This window comes from Silurus meridionalis, chromosome 25, assembly GCF_014805685.1.
Source record: "Silurus meridionalis isolate SWU-2019-XX chromosome 25, ASM1480568v1, whole genome shotgun sequence".
Taxonomy (NCBI): Eukaryota; Metazoa; Chordata; class Actinopteri; order Siluriformes; family Siluridae; genus Silurus; species Silurus meridionalis.
In genome coordinates, this window is record NC_060908.1 from 3,892,616 (window position 1) to 3,910,427 (window position 17,812).

The following is a 17,812-nucleotide window of genomic DNA, read 5'->3' on the forward strand; positions in this document are numbered from 1 at the left end:
AAGGTGCTACAATAATTGCAAACAAAAAAGGAATTGTAAGAACAACCTTTAATAAATCAATCCAAAGTGGAGTTATGTTTGAGATTCTTCAGATATCTGTAAAACATCATATCCGCTACAGTTTACCCAGAATTATCCCTGCCGGTTGTATTGCATTGCTAGGGGTTACTTCAGTGTTTCATCTGGTTGCTAGAGGTTACCTACGGTATTGGTTGCTAGTGGATACAACAGTATTTCTTTTGGTTACTGGAGCGTTACTACAGTATTTCTTTTGGTTTTTGGTGTGTTGTTCAGGGTTACTACAATATTTCATCTGGTTGCTTACATATTAACTGGTTGTTATGTAACCCCAGTTGGTCACTAAGGTGTTGTCATATTGTTTTTAGTATTGCAGCCAAAAGTTATTTCTGTAGTGTTGGTAATGTTGGTAGTTGTAGTGTCTAATAGTTACTACAGCTTTTTAATGATTGCTAGGGGTTACTACAGTATTTCAATAGTTGCTATGGGGTAATACAGCATTTTGCATGTTAACTGGTTGTTATGTTATTCCACTTGATCACTGAAGTGTTTGGTATTGCAGCCAAAACTAATTTCTTTAGTGTTGGTAATGGTAGTTGTAGTGTCTAATGGTTGCTAGGGGTTACTACAGCATTAAATGGTTGCTTGTAGTTACTATAGCATTTTTAATGGTTGCTAGTGGTTTCTACTGCTTTTCAATTGTCGATAGGAATTGCTACAACATTTCTAACGGCTGCTGGCGGTTACTACATCATTTCTAATTGTTGCTAGGGCTTAATACAGCATTTGTAATGGTTGCTAGGGGATACCACAGTACTTTTATTGGTTGCTATAGGTTGCTACAGCATTTCTAATTGTTGCTAGAATGTATTACGGCATTTGAAATATTAATAGGAGTAACTACAGCATTTTTAATGGCGGCTATTTGATACTACAACATTTCTAATGGTTGCTAAAGCTTACTACAATATTTTAATGCTAGGGGTTACTACAGTATTTCATCTGGTTGCTTACATGTTAACTGGTTGTTATGTAACCTCAGTTGATCATTGAAGTGTTGTTTTATTGTTTTTGGTATTGCAGCCAAAACTAATTTCTTAAGTGTTGGTAATGTGGGTAGTTGTAGTGTCTAATGGGTGCTAGGGGTTACTACAGCTTTTAATGGTTGCCATTAGTTACTATAGTATTTTTAATATTTGCTAGTGGTTTTTACTGCTTTTCAATTGTTGATAGGACTTGCTACAACATTTCTAATGGCTGCTGGCGGTTACTACATCATTTCTAATGGTTGCTAAGGGTTACTACATCATTTCTAATGGTTGCTATGGGTTACTACATCATTTCTAATGGTTGATAAGGGTTAATACATCATTTGTAATAGTTGCTAGGGCTTACTACAGCATATGTAACGGTTGGTAGGAGTTACTGAAACGTTTTAATGGTTGCTAGGGGATACCACAGTACTTTTAATGGTTGCTATACGATTCTACAAGATTTCTAATGGTTGCTGAGGGTTACACAGTATTTAAAATGGTCGTAACCATGACTATGATTTAGATAATTAAATACATGCACAAAAAGCAACCACCAGCGGTAGAAAATCTACCGATCTGGCAACATTCATATGACGTATCCCGGAAAGCCGGGACGCACCCGGAAGTTGCACGCAAAGTCAAAGGTCGCAGTTCTGTTAGCTAGCAGGCTAATTCACGAGCTCCGGTTGTTTTGACGGAGCAGCGCTACTGCACGGGGCGAGCGGGAAAAAAAGCGTCGCGGGTTCGAGATGTTCGTTCTGCTCGTCTGCTGAAAAGGACGCGCTCACTGTCTGTTAACGACACTGTTTTAACCAGTAAACATGGGTTCCAGACGCCCGGACAGCTTTGACGGCTTAGGCTACAGGGGCAGAGAGGAGCCGTCGTACGGCGGAGGCTATTCGGGAAGGTCGTTCAACAGTTCCTCCAGCATTGATCTGCAGCAATGGGTTACCACGCCTCCGGACATCCCCGGCAGCAGAAACCTGCACTATGGTGACAGCACGCCGCAGTTTGAAGGGGCTCCTGCAGCCCCCGGGGCCGCAGATGACGTCCAGGCAGCTTCTCCACCATCCGGTACGTCGGGATGTGTGTAATAAATTCTACAGATCCGCTCCCACATCGGAGTGTGGGCAAATGCAGAGAGGTTCCTCCTGCCAAAACGTTTCAGGGGGAAGAAACGAGCTACTGCCTCGCCGGATGACGTCACGAACTCATGTGCATATTTAATGAGACGTCAGAATCATTTGCATTGTGACGATTTCATGAAAACAGTAGAATAGAAACCAATAGTTCAGGATTGATTTCTGAAAGACAGAAATCCTCTCTCATGGCACCTCAAAGTCACTATGTATTTATTCAGAAAATACATCAATGATAATCTTTTCTAATCAACAATGTTTACTCGAAACAATTTTCAAAAGCATGTCGTGTATCAGTTGATCTTCTATAAGCGGTTTGTCCTGGTCCTGGTCCTGGTCGATCCCCAGTCATTTCCCATGAACACTGTTCTCACAGTGGGAGAATTGATCCTCGATCAGACTCCATTAAACCCAAGGCAACGTTCACATACACATTCATTCAAAGTATAGAGCACCAAAGCAGTTACATCGCTGACACGTCACTTTTATTACACAGTTTTAAGACAAGGATTAATGTGGTCGACTGGTGGGAGGATTAATGGTGATTGGTAATTGAGAACAGTGGTGATCACTGATTGGGTGATATAAAAATGAAGGTAGCAATGAGCAGTCACTGGTCACAGTAAATCAGTGGAAACAGCGATATAAAGATTAGTCATTGGGAACAATGGTTTCCGCTGACTGGTTGAGCAGTGGTTATCAGTGCTTACTCATTAGAAACAATGGTGATCAGTGATTGGCTGATGGAAAAAAATGATGTACTGATTACTCATTGGGAACAGTGGTGATTGGCTAATGAGAATAGTGGTTAAGAACAGTGGTGATCAGTGATTGGCTATCGAGAACAATGGTGATCAGTGATTGGCTAATAAGAAAATGATAATGAATGGTTATTGGGAACAATGGTGTTCACTGACTGGTTGATGGGATCAATGGTGGTCAGTAATTATTCATTAGGAACAATGATGTGCAGTAATGTAGTAAATAATTGGGAACAGTGGTTGAAAAATACTCAGATATTCACGTGAACCTTATACACCTTTATTAAAATATATACACACATATACATACATACAGGTGCATCGCAATAAATTAGAATATCATTAAAAAGTTGATTTATTTTAGTAATCCAATACAAAAAGTGAAACTTGTATATTATATATATTCACCACACACAGACTGATTTATTACAATTGTTTATTTTATTTTTTTTATTGTGATGATTTTGGCTCACATTTAACAAAAACCCACCAATTTAAAAAATGTGAATATTTCATAAGACCAATAAAAAAACATTTTTAGTGAAAGTATGGAAAGTATGTTAATTTACTGTATATGTACTCAATACTTGGTCGGGGCTCCTTTTGCTTTAATTACTGCCTTAATTCTGCGTGGCATGGAGGTGATCAGTCTGTGGCACTGCTGAGGTGGTTTGGAAGCCCAGGATTCTTTGACAGTTGCCTTCAGCTCATTTGCATTTTTTGGTCTCTTTTTTCTCATTTTCCTATTAACAATAATCACATAGATTCTCTATGGGGTTCAGGTCTGGTGAGTTTGCTGGCCAGTCAAGCACACCAACACCATGGTCATTTAAACCAACTTTTGGTGCTTTTGGCAGTGTGGGCAGATGCCAAATCCTGCTGGAAAATAAAATCAGCCTGGACGGCTATGCTGACCTTGGACTTGATAAAACACAGTGGACCAACACCAGCAGATGACACGACTCCCCGAACCACCACCACCACCACTGTCTGTGCAAACTTTACACTGGACCTCAAGCAACTTGGGTTCTGTGCCTCTCCTCTCTTCTTCCAGACTCTGGGACCTTGATTTTCAAATGAAATGCAATAGATGACTTTGGCCCACTGAGCAACAGTCCAGTCCTTCTTGTCCTTTGTCCAGGTAAGACACCTCTGAAATTGTCTCTGGTTCAGGAGCGGCTCGACACGAGGAATGTTTCAGTTGTAGCCCATGGATATGTCTGTGTGTGGAGGCTCTGGAAGCACTGACTCCAGCTGCAGTCCACTCTTTGTGAATCTCCCCAAATTATTAAATGTGCTTCGTTTCACCCTTTTCTACCACATTTCTTCCTTCCCTTCAACTTTCCATTAATGTGCTTGAATACAGCACTCTGTCAACAGCAGCTTCTTTAGCGATGACATGTCGTGTTTTAACCCTCCATGTGCATGGTGTCAATGATCGTCTTCTTGGACAGAATCACTTGAGGATTCTCGTGAGGAAATTTTCACAAGCACTTCGTCTGGTTTCATGTAATCTTCCCAGCTGCTCCATACACACATTTCTGAGTCCATCAAAATCTTACAGTGATGGGGAGTGAACGGTGTGCTGGAGAGTGAACGGTGTGCTGGGGAGTGAACGGTGTGCTGGGGAGTGAACGGTGTGCTGGAGAGTGAACGGTGTGCTGGAGAGTGAACGGTGTGCTGGGGAGTGAACGGTGTGCTGCGATTAATTATAGTTCCATGTCATTTTCCTTTGACTTGATGCAGTGACGGGGAGGTTTCATGTTCATCGCTGAGGCTCTCACAGTACACAGTGAAACAAAATGCTGGTGTCCTGAATGTGTGTTAGTGCGAAAAAAATAATTGGTATGTATAATTATAGTGTTGAAATGTAAACTTCTGCATTTTTTTTGTGCAAAAAGTTTCAATGAAGATTTGTGTGTGTGCATGCGTTAGTCCATTTTATTAGGAAGGCATCTGATGGCTTGTGAAAAGAAACTGTTGCACAGTTTAAAAAGTGTGTGTAAGGAGTGTTTGTGTGTGTTGTGTGTGTGTGTCAGCCACAATGCTGGTGGCTTTGCGGTGTAATTGTCCATAACGGGGATGGGGGGGGACTGATCAGTGACGGTTACACCACACGCTGCATCTGCAAAGCCACCAGCATTGTTGCTGACTACACACACACACACATCCCTGACACACACTCTTCCCCCTCCACCTTGCTGTTCAATCCAACCAACCATGTTGACTTAATTTTCTTCTTCTTCTCTGGTTTCAGATCAGTTGAACAGATTTGCTGGGTTTGGGATTGGTCTCGCAAGGTAGCGTATTTCTGATATAAGTTATTCATAAGTCATTCATTGTTTTCTCCATTTTTAAATGTATTTATTTTTTGCTTTTCGTTCAGTCTCTTTACAGAAAACGTTCTAGCGCACCCGTGTATCGTGTTTCGGAGGCAGTGCCAGGTAACCCCTCAAGCAATAACTGCACACAAATTACACAATGAAATCATTTCAGTAATTCAGCAACAGGTACTTGCTCTTGAGATCATCGCCCAGTTGAGTGCAATTTTTATTTAATTATTTTTTTGCACTGCTGCTTATCTACAAACCAGAATCGCGGTCCTTTGAGGACACAGCGAAGCAAAACAAGATCCAGGCCTTCGAGTCTTGTTTACGTTTTTTTACGTGAGTTTACTGTAAACCCAAGCGAGAATGTGAGCAGTCTGGGGAAGAGAAGAAAATTAACCTTTTACAGAGATATATATATAAAAAAAAATTAAAAAAGATATTAGTGTTTGAGGTGACAATTACCAACAGAGATGGAAAACTACCAGAACACCTACACAGAGACATGACATCAAGAAGGAAAGAAATTTGACTGATGGGGGAACCCTTAAAGGGATTCACAGATTCACTGATAAGGTTACGCCAATCCCAAAGACCTGATAAGAAACTTTAAAATGTCCAGAAATGTTCCATTATCTAAAGTAGGGTTTATTGTAATCGTATAATAGAAAGTAATTAATACATCGGACAATATTTCAAATAATTCCACTGGCCAAGTGAAGGAATGGTGTGCAAACTTTTGCTTTAAAGCGTCTCATTCATATATATATATATATATATTAGACTTATAGAAGATAAACATGGTTTGACTTCTATCACAAAAGAAAGACTGTCAGAGATACATGTACATTTAATGTTTGTGGAAAAGGAAAGAAAAACATTATATTACAGATGAACTAAATGCCATTGAATTCGTTCTCATCTTTTGCATTCTTGATGGTGTGTCTCAGGTGAATTACCACGCCAGATGCTACCACTTGTCCCCTTTTACAGCCCTAAACGTGATGTACAATGTCTCAAAATCTCAGGTAACAAAGGCTTCATGGCTCGTGAATATCCAGAATCCTTTATTGCCGATGGAGGTCTGGATCATGAGGCTCGCCGATATTTCCGTCTCAATCTCTGTGTGTGTGTGTGTGTGTGTGTGTGTGTGTGTGTGTGTTAAGGGTCCAAAAGCTTTATGGAAAGGAATGGGGAGCACGTTCGTGGTCCAGGGCGTGACCCTCGGGACAGAGGGCATCATCAGCGAGTGTACCCCGTTGCCAAGGCAAGCTGTTTTTTTCACCTTGTCATAGTGATCTGGTGATCTGTCAGGAATCCCCCCCTTTTTGTTTTTAAGGTAATGCTTATCTGATGCTGTGTTCAATAGAAGTGTGCAAGTCAGACAGAGAGTGCCATATAGGAGGCCTTGAGCTCTACAGCTTCCTGATTAGAGCCACTGGACCACAGCTTTTAAGTGAAATACTTTAAAGTGGTTGTATCTGGTTGCTTGGTAGAAGCACCAGATGAACACGCGCCTTTCTTCGTTTGAGTTTCGAAAAAATTTTGGACCGCGGATGTAACCGAATCTGTTCTCAACTAATATTTATTTATGAATATGTTCTTCTGATTGAAGAGATGATTGTTCTGAAGGGGGGTCAAGATCTAGTGAGAGTAAAACTACATGACTTTTGGTTTTAGTTCTTACATCATGTTCTACACGTTCATGTTCCCCTTTACGCTCTATACATTTTTCTCAGCCTTGGTTTACAGGGCATCTGGTCAAGTCTACAGGTGCAGATTCGGCTCACAAAAAAAAAACATTCATGATGCATATACAGCATCCTAAGTACCTGCCTGATCAGGGGCACATTGCTTTAAAATTGGCAAGTAGTTCATGCATATTTTGGAGAATAGAGCAAAACAAAAATGGTTAGAAATGATCTAAGACTATATTAATAGTGCTGGCATTTACATTTTGGTATTCAGTAGACGCCTTTATCCAGAGTGACTTGTACTTATCTCCACTTCTTCTTTTTACTTACCACTTTCATTTCGAACTCTGGATTTTTTTCCCCCCCTCACAGTGTCTCTAATGACAAAGTTGTACAAATTCATATTAAATTTGAAGAAAATGCATTTGTTTGTTTAGTAGCAGGGTTACCATTGTTATATTACACCACTTCAGTCCAGCGTCTTCTCAAACTCAAGATTTTCTATACTGTTTAGACTAAATACTTCTCAACCTTAACATTTCTAAATCATTTTTCAGACCCCACGGACTTCCCAAGACTATTAATCATTGTGTTTTTTTGGATGCTAAACAAATGCCCCATAACATTCCCTTTATGCTAGCACCTGCCAGAAGTTTAGCCACAATCACTGTTTAGCTAAAACTCTCTTTATGCAAATTTCTCTTCAGAATAATTCAGCATCTCTAGCAGAAGTTTATCCATACGGTGTATTAGCTTGTGCCGAGACTGACAATGTTTTTCCACTTGCAGAGACCTGCCTCACAGATGGAATCCCAAGCAAATTGCAGGTCACTTTATTTTGAAAGGGTAAGTCCGCATGATTGCAGATGCAAAATTCATCACTTGTACCAAAGTGATATCATCTAGAAAAATCTAGTAGGTTAAGATGGATTTTGTATGTAGGGGTTTTTTTTTCCCTAATTTTGCCACTGTTAATCATTGTCTATGATCAGATGGTTGCCTCACCAAAGACTTATTTCCAGTCTGTTATGTTCCCGGGTCGCCTGTCCGTCTGCGTGCGAGTCTGAGAATCTCTTTAGAATCACGCCGTCGAGCGACAGACGATCGCACGAGAGTTTGAAGGATCTACTGTACACCAAGTTATCAATGTGGTCAGGAACATGAAGCGGTTAGATTTAAGAAACTCGGGCTTCCTTCGTGGTTGTAGTGTATTTTAAGGGCATTATAATGCCAATCAGTGTTCATCATCAGCTCAGGCGCCCTGCGTAGACGGCGTTGGCGTGGGTTGTATCTATTTCCTTTTTTGCCCCGCAGTCACTTTTCATTGCATCCAGTCTCTCTGTCAGTTCCTAACAACATGATAAATAATGACAGTGTACAATAATATATACATTCTGACAAAAGCCCTATTTAGCCTGGATTAGTTTAACATGAGGAGGAGCAGTAATGTAATTGTTACTGGAGCATCTCTGGCATTTTTTTACCCTCTCCTGTTAGCAGTGTTTTACTTTCTAGAAAATGAGCACTAGGAAAAAATACACAGTGTAGCCAACCTGAACCGACAAGATGGGAGAAGTCGTTACGTGTTTTTTTTTTGTTTTGTTTTGTTTTGACATAAAATTTTCGATATCCGGGACGACTTACTTTTTTTCCCCCATTTATACAGTTAAGAATTCGATCGGTATGTGCCTTGCTTGTGGACCCATGAATGTGGGATTTTGATGGTGCTGGAATTTGAACTCACGACCTTCTGACCAGTAATCTCACATCTTAACCACGGGGATACCACTTCCCTTTGCTTTCTTCAAAATTCCAAACCAAATCTGAACCATTAATATCCTACAGTATTATGGTCATACAACTAACGACAAGCGTTTTAACAGATCAGGAAATAAATCAATAAAAGGAGCAGAAGATCAATAACGACTAGAATTTACAAAAGAATCGAAGCAAACAGAAAAGCAGTAGTATGTGGTTGCAAAAAATGAACACGATATAAAATCTACAATATACACAAATAATGCACTAGTCGGCTTTTTCTGGACGAAACCATTTAATAAATCGCAGCAAAAAAATTCGGAACGCCGTGACATTTGAGAATCTCAAGCGTTTACTTCTCCCAGCGTTCGTGTTCTTTTATCCTCCTGTGTTTTGCTTACACCGGATCTCTTTTTTTATCATTAAACCTCATATTTCTCTAATATAGCTATCTGTCATAAACTACTTGAAGATGAAATCAGCGACGTGACTAATACACACGCAGGGTTCCAGTTAGTGTGATGATGCAATCAAGCATAAATAAATAATAGCCTATTGGTTATATCACAGGCATATTATTAAAAACTCCCTGTGATAACAAATCTTGTATAGTAAGATTTTAGCCACTTCACACATATCTGTTGTGTGTGTATTTAACTTTTATATGGAGATTTTTATCTACAATGTTTTTTTTCTTTTTAATTTTTACTTCTTTATTTTTTTCTTTTTTCTTTTTATATATATAACTTATTCTTATCCACTTTTCTGACTTCAACGTCTGTAAAACTCCGAAGAAAACGCGATTACTCAGCTTTGTTTGGGATTTAGTCAAGCGTTGATTTTGTCGAGAGGGAATTTCTAGCATTTGTCCTCTTATCTCATGCTGTTTAATGCTGTTTTTTTTTCTTCTTTTTTTCTTCTTGTTCTTTCTCTTTTTTCAGTTTAACACACGTGGTCGCTTTGCCGTTTTACTCAGCAAGCCTCATTGAAACTGTCCAGGTTGGTGTCCTCGCGAAAACCCCGATTCATTATACAATATGCATGAACACACGTACGTGAGAAGCAATCATGATAAGTTGCATTGGAAAAGGACGAGTTAAATTTTCTTTTGTTTTCAGTTCTATTGAATAAAAACACAGGTTTTATAAACAGCAAAAAATGATCTGTATGATATTCTTCTTAGATTTTAGTAAAAAAGCCTCAACTCCTCATCACAATTGAAACATATACATCATGCATATATATCGTTTATTATTATTATTATTTTTTTTTTACAAAAGTATTGGGACACCTGACTTTTTTCAATTGTCAACAATAAAACAATTGGGTGCTCACACCAAATATTGATTTCATTTGACTTTCCATTTTGTTAATTGACCAAATATCAACTATTAACACTTTACTATCACACCAGATAAAACAAAATATACAGTAAGCAGCAGTTTTATCAAGAGAGATTTTTGGCAGAAGTTCCAGCGAGGTTGTTTTCAGCGTGACGAATGATTCGCATTTCCTGTAGACAGTCCGAGTGAGCGGCAGGTCAAACATCAGAGGAACATCATCCATATTTATGATGTGGTGCGGCCCGATTCAGCGGGAGCGCATCTGATTTAATATAAAGAGTTTCATTGGTTCACCTGAACCCGTTCGGCAATTTCATTGGGCTAATGTTATGGGGCTCAGTTTTTTGGCTTGAAGATTGTGAAACCGGGAAAAACCCAGGAAAAATCCATAAATTAGCCGCTTTATTGTTTAAACCACGGGGTTCAAAGAGTGGGAAAAAAGTAGCGGCTTATAGTCCGGAAAATACGGTATCTATTCTGATACTCATAACTATTTCCTATATGAACCTTATAAACCACATTGACTACATCGGAAACAGCGTTTCGGGAAACCTCTAAACCTCTAATTTCCTCTAATCAATTTAATTTTTCTGCAGTGAGAGCAAAAGTAAATAATTTCAGTTTCTATTTATATGATGTGCAGACATGCGATTTTTAATCATTTTTTCATTCCTACCTACATTTAAAAAGACTTTACAACGGATTTATTTGTGGAATTTTGTTGAATTCATGATTCATACAAATATGCAAATTTCCTTTTTTGTGAATAGCAGTAAAAGAAAATAAACTGTAAGATGTGAGAATAGTGAGGAAAGTGTTTATCAGCATTGTGCCATTTTTGTGTGATTTTAATCGAGTTTCTGTTGGTTTTTTTTATTTATTTTTTGTCCTCCCCCCTATAGAGTGAGATCATTCGGGACAACCCCGGCATCTTGGACTGTGTGAAAGAGGGCATGGGGCGTTTCTTAGGTTGGGGCGTGCCTCATAGTAAACGCCTCCTTCCCTTGTGGACGCTGGTTTTCCCGACGGTCCTCCACGGCGTCCTACATTACATCATAAGCTCCAGCGTGCAGAAGCTGGTGCTGTACGTTCTGCGTCGCCGTGGCAACGCTAACCCGCCACTCAAACACCCCAAACTGGGCATGGAGACGGTCCAGAACATGCTGGATGCCTATTTCCCAGAGCTGTTCGCCAGCTTCGTGGCCAACCTGTGCGCGGACGTGCTGCTGTTTCCTTTGGAGACGGTGCTGCACCGGCTGCACATCCAGGGAACTCGCACCATCATCGACAACACCGACCTGGGTTTCGAGGTGCTTCCCATTAACTCTCAGTACGAGGGGATGAGGGACTGCATCAACGCGATACGACGCGAAGAAGGTCCGCTGGGATTCTACAAGGGCTTCGGGACCATCGTGATTCAGTACTCGGTGCACGCAACGGTGCTGCAGATCACCAGGATGATTTACTCGACTCTGCTGCACAATGCCTGAAGGAAAGACGATCAGATTCCGCACTGATTTCAGGAAGCGTTTGCATGACACTGACGCATCATCGCTAGTAATATTAGGCTGCTTTCACACTTTGCATGTGTGAAAACGTAAATCGTAAACCTGACCTTAAAAAAAAACTCAATAAAAAAAGCTCAATAAAGTGAAACATGATTCCTCAGCCCCCCCGCCCCACCCCCCCTATTTACACTTGCTACGTGTTTATTCTTCACTAAAACATAGACATAGTTCGGTCTTATTCCATCATATTAGACCTTAAAAGGACGTTACGAGGGACAATAATGCTTGGAAGAGATCGTTGTCGCCTTCTTACGAGGGTTAGCATGTTTCGCTAATCTACAACGAGGGTAGTACTGAGTCCAATGCATGTAAATCGAATCATCATGTTTTAACCCAGGTTATTGCACTTCATTTGAAATGTGTGTAATAATAATAGTTACATTTCGAAACTCAGTAGCTGCTCAACAGAGCTTAGCAAGTGACGTAAGAGACTCGTCCACAAACCAAACATTTGACCACTATAACAGGGTGTTGAGGAAAAAAAAAAAAGGCGAAAAGAAAAAACTGAGGTGTCAGTGCTTTCACACAAAAATGATCGTACAGCAAACCTAGATAACTTAAGTGAACCACTTTTTCCCACCAGAAAAACCTGCTTGATGAAATTTGATTTATATCATAGTCGAAAATGTAATAGACAAGTTTCCAGGATGTTTCTGTCTCTGACAAAAGTACTACATCAGAGATTAGAGATTATGTTCAGTTTATTTTGCCCTGAGGGTGGATTGAATGGTAAATGTTGCACCTAAGGGAGAGCCCCAAGCATATGATCAGCCTGTTTCCATCAATACTGGTTGTTTCCATTATTCCAACATTGATTAATAAACCAAACACTGAATGGACAAAAGTTTCTGGGCACCTGACCCTTTTTTTTCATCCCATTCCATGTTTAGTCCCCATTCGCAGTAATAAGAACCTCCACTCTTCTGGGAAGATGTTCCACTAAATTTTGTGTCCTTATGGGGATTTGCGTTTATTTAGAAACAAGGGTGTTAATAAAGTCAGGCAGGTGAAGTGAGGAGGCCCTGGGGTGCAATCAGCGTTCACAATTCATCCCAAAATGGTTTATTAGGGTTAGAACTCTATAGCTGGAGATCTTCATCCAACCTATGTAAAGCATATATTCATGGAGCTGGCTTTGTGCACAGGGGTATTGTCATGCTGGAACAGGTTTGGGTCTCCTAGTTTAGGTGAAGGGAAATTTTCCAAGGACGTCTCAAACTCTGTGGTAACAGTTTGGGAAAGAACCACATATGGCTGGATAAGTCAGGTGTCCTAAAGCTTTCGGTCATATTGTGTTTCATTGATAGCAAAATAATAATCGTTTGAAAAAACAATACGGAAAATCTTAATTTTTTTATTTTTTTACAAAATGTAAATGCCCTCGCCAGATTTCGTATAAAACACCGGCTGAAACAAATCGACAGAAAAACACAGTGTGAAAGCAGCCTTACAGTTCAGCATTTAATTTATAAATGGCTCCAAGTCATTTGTCTCATTGGATCTCTCTGAATTATCCTTCGTAAACTTTGAAAGGATTTTCTCCTTCAGCGTTTTCTGGAGAAACCTGGACTCAGCCTTATGTCGATGTGCGTGCTGTTTTTTCTAACAATATAATTTTCTTTTTCCAATGTGTCCAATGTGCCACTCTTTAGGACCAGTGTCTAGCGCTGCCTGGCATGTGAACAATATCCAAATTGTAAAGTGTTATTTAGTCGTTTGCCTCTTGCCGATGACGTTTCCATCCGCTTTGCTGCCGCGATCGCACTGATCGTTTGCAGCAGCACTTTGTTTCGAAGTAATTGTAATGTCTTAGAAAAAAACTAATATATACAGTATTGGTACCGTGATTAAAAATAAATGTATGTAATCAGTTTTTGTGTGGCGTTTTTGTAAATATTGTATTTTCCACTCATGGAAATCTAATCAGCTGGAGGCATTGCGGTGGATAAAATCATACAGGTACAGGCTTTAGTTCACATCAATCATCCGAATGAGAGGAAAAGTGTGAACTGGGTGACTCAGCTGATGATAACCTGGGATTTTTACACCTCGGTGCACAAACACGTCTGTTCTGTGGCTCAAAACGCCCGTAGATAAGAAATTTCAGATTTCAACTGCCATGACTTGGAACTGCTCTTTGAAGCTACGATGAGCTGAAAAGCATCACAGAATGCAGAAGACAGGTGAAGGTGGCAGCTTGCAGATCAGACACTTCTGGAAGACTAAAATCGAGGCTACAATTCATCCAGTCAGAGATTAGATATAGTCCTAGATATCTTTTCCGTGAAGGGCTGGTGTGGGTGCAGGTTTTCATTCCAACCAAGCTGAACCAAGTTCCATGTTTAGATGTTTATTTTCAATGGACTGGTTGGACCTGCACCCACACCGGCCCTTGTGGAAAAGATTGGACACCCCTGGTATAGGCGAATCTTTTAACAGCCCAGTTACCATGTAGCCCAGGATTCCAGCTAAAACCAATCTGATTTCAGTTTCATGTCAACATCAAATGTAGCTCATTGGATTTTGCTCCCATATGATTGGCTGAGAGGACTGCAGCGCTTTCTTGTCAACTGTTCGTATCAGTATCATTTATTATTAATAACAATTAAACCTGTGCTATAGTTGGGTGGATATGAAGCCGTAATTGGTGAATAAATAGCAAGAATTTGATCAATGAAGCAAAATTACCAATGGTAATCATTTGATTGTGTTGTGTAGTTTCTATTTGCAGTATAAAACAAGCTCGGGTTCACATTTACACTTAAACTTGGAAAGAAAAAGGAAAGAAAAGTCAAAAGAAATACTTGCGTTGCTAATTTGTGTCTCTAAGCGAGTCTTTAAAAGCTCTGTGAGGAAAAGACTAACGTGGACTAACATTCTCAAACTGGGAATGAGGTCAAGGAAACATTGTTCATTCATTTCAATTTCAATATTATTTTATTTCTTTTTAATAACTCAATATATATTTGCTTATTTGACTGGTCCCTTTAATTCACTGAGTTTAAGTCAGTATCTATTAATATATAAAAGTATAAAACATCAACTTCATGTGTTTGGTCAGTGCAGAGGAATAAAACGTTGTCCATGGTGCTAATAACAAGACAGAATTTGATTGTAATATCAAAGGAATAAATCCCCTGAAGGGAGTTTTCTGTTTTAGAAAGCCTTGAGATCCCTTGAGCAACCAGGGACACGTGCACCAGGGAATCATCCAACACACACTGCACTTTAAGATGGATTTTTTGTTTCCAGGTTTATGTAATACCAATAAATTAGAGGAAGGTTAAATATAGCTATAAACACAGTCATGAAACTAATCAAACTCCTCAGTATGTCATATTAATGAATTTTGAGTTCGAGACATCTCCATTGTTTTCTCAAATGAGGGAAAAGAACAGGATCCAGCAGTTTTCTTCATTTCCCAACTCGTTTAAATAACAAGCGATCCCCCTGAGACATGCTGCTATGGGAACATTAACATCATGTTGATTTAATGCAGCCTGATGGGACAGTCCGAGCTTCCTAAAGTGTTATTCCTTTTATATTATAACAATTCCTCATTTTACCATTTTTCTTTTTAATAAACATTTCTCAGTTACATTAAATTAATTTATCATTATTCATAATCAGTCCTGTTATATAAATATTGCTTTACTCTCCAGTCTCTTTTTCATGGTGGAATACAATCCCCCCCAAAAACACAATGAAACTTGAAATGTTGGAATCAAACCACAATTTATATCACTGGAAGTGTTGGACAGTAAGGAAGTAAATGTTATCCGTTACTGTACTTAAGTAGCTTTTTTGCGTATCTGTACTTAACTTCAGTAAATTTTAAAGTGAAATATCATACTTTTTACTCAATTACATTCTGTGAAATCAGTCGTTTCTTTTTATTTGAGTGAATATAAACGTAACTGGTCAAACACGCAGCGATCCACCAATCAGGGTAGAGTTCGGTGTATCAATTTATTACCAACATACAGCGTCAGTTCAACAACAAATAGAACTTTTTGAGATGAATAAATGATGAAACTCATAAATTTTTTAGGCAGGTTTGGGGCTCATGATCATTTTAAAAAGATATCAGTGTTTGACTCATTAATATCATTCTATTAATAGATTGAAGTGAAAAAGTAACAGAGTCTTTTTTACATACACTGAGTTGATTAAGAGTCTTGTGACAATAAGAACATTTTAGCCATAATTAAATCATACTTTGGAGACTTAAGTACATTTGAAGACAAATACTTTTGTTCTTTTATTTAAGTGAAAGTTTAACTTTTACTGGAGTCATATTTTACCATGAGGATCTCTAACTCAAGTGCATGGTTCGTGAACTTCATCCATCACTAGACACTGGAGATTCCTTCCATATGTGTTACATAAGTGTATGTATTTAAAGAAGTCAATTAATATGTATTTTAATTAAGTTAATACATTTACATATATATATATATATATATATATATATATATATATATATATATATATATATATATATATTATTTTATATTATATATTTTTATATTTATATATTAAATCTCATTAAACACAGAGAGTGCATGTGTGTATATATATATATATATATATATATATATATATATATATATATATATATATATATGCCATTCCAAGTAACCACATATAACAGTAAATCCTTGAGGGTAAGTGAAAAAAAAAAAAGAATAGCTATGGTCATTTTTGTGAAAGAATTTGTTGAGGAGAGATGAGACCGAATCACTTTCATGTGGCGTAACCTCTAGAGATTAATCTGTTCTATCAATATTTATGAGTCACACCTGCTGTTCAAAACACCTACAATAAAAACTGAGTCCATCTCTATTCGAATAATTCTGTGAATCACTTATAGTAGAAAATTGCACAGAACATGTGGGGTTTTCAAGTTTTGACTCATCAAATATATTGAGTCTGTTATGTGTAAGCACTTCACTTGTGCCACAAAAAAGGAAAAAAAAACAAAGATAGGCCACCTTGATAATCTGAAGCACTTAATTCGAACTGAGTTCGGTATAAAAGAACCTTCAGCAGTCACCTCGAATCAACATGAAGAGATGCTCAAGATGCAGGACAGCAGGTTTACTGGTAAGTGCTGAGACTCTTGTTCAGAATTATAGCCCTGTGATTTGTGGTGCTATGGAGCTGAGCTGAATATGTTTGCTTCTGTTGACAGGGTTTTACCTGATTTGCCTACTACTGGCCATTTTGTCTACGAGCATGAGTGTGCCAATTCCAAGCTGTTTTGAAAAAGTTCAGAAAACAGCATCTTTCTTGGTCCAGCCTCATGTGAAAGTGAGTTCTTAACAATGCTTTTAAATTATTTCTATTCTGCAAAATGATGAATGAGATCATGTATACATACTAGCTATGTTAATTAGTTTAAGTCCAGTGTGATTAAATGCTATTTAAATGATTTCCTTCATAATCTGAGAGCTGATGATAAAACCCTTGAAATTAGTTTTTCTTTTTTCACTGTCCATAATGGACAAAATGTGCACATAGCAGTGTATGTACAACTATTGGTCTATATAAATACATGTTAATAAAATTAGAATAGTGTATAGAATTAGTGTATAGTGTATACAATTAGAATAGTGTACAAATAAATATATGTATATAATTTACTATAACTAATCATTTGAAATGATGTGAATTTTTTTTTTAGAAACTCCCGATTAATTGTAGTGACCTAGAAATGGTAAGTCTTTTTTTAAAGGTCTTTTTTTTAATGTTTCCATCGACGTCTATACTGTTGAATGTCTATAGGACTGTGCACTCAGTTTGCTATTCTGTTTGTTCTTTTTTTTTCACGCAGTTTTCGAATGATTCGACATGCATTTATAAATGGACAAACCTGACTTCTTCAAGTTCGGAGGGAAATGAGAACATTAAAACAATGAAAAATATATCCCAGTTCATACACGACAGTCTGGTAAGATTACACCAATTTGTTTTTTTGTGATTTAATGGATTTGGTGGTTCTATGACAAAACACTGAAATATTTGTTCTTTTTTTTCAGACTCTTCACAACTGTAATGTGAAGCATCAAACCAAATTTGCAGTCTGCAAACCAAAACACTGTCTGAAGAATTTCCTGAAGTGTTGGTGCCACTTTATAGAATCGGCATATGATCAGTGATTCGTATGA

General features: G+C 38.4%; 1 protein-coding gene across 1 annotated transcript; it reads left to right on the plus strand.

The window, feature by feature from the left end:
- The first annotated feature begins 38 nt into the window (after positions 1 to 38).
- slc25a46 (solute carrier family 25 member 46) lies at positions 39 to 13,513 on the plus strand. Its single transcript, XM_046839315.1, has 8 exons — positions 39 to 2,126; positions 5,210 to 5,252; positions 5,339 to 5,396; positions 6,230 to 6,307; positions 6,446 to 6,546; positions 7,763 to 7,819; positions 9,673 to 9,730; positions 10,977 to 13,513. The coding sequence occupies exons 1-8, from the start codon at positions 1,874 to 1,876 to the stop codon at positions 11,562 to 11,564; spliced, it is 1,236 nt and encodes a 411-aa protein (XP_046695271.1). The 5' UTR covers positions 39 to 1,873; the 3' UTR covers positions 11,565 to 13,513.
- Positions 13,514 to 17,812: the final 4,299 nt, after the last annotated feature.

Coding starts and splice junctions, on each gene's coding strand:
- slc25a46 (XM_046839315.1), top strand. CDS start 1,874: ATGGGTTCCAGACGCCCGGACAGCTTTGACGGCTTAGGCTACAGGGGC. Junction 2,127..5,209: donor GGCAGCTTCTCCACCATCCG/GTACGTCGGGAT, acceptor CTCTGGTTTCAG/ATCAGTTGAACAGATTTGCT. Junction 7,820..9,672: donor GGTCACTTTATTTTGAAAGG/GTAAGTCCGCAT, acceptor CTCTTTTTTCAG/TTTAACACACGTGGTCGCTT.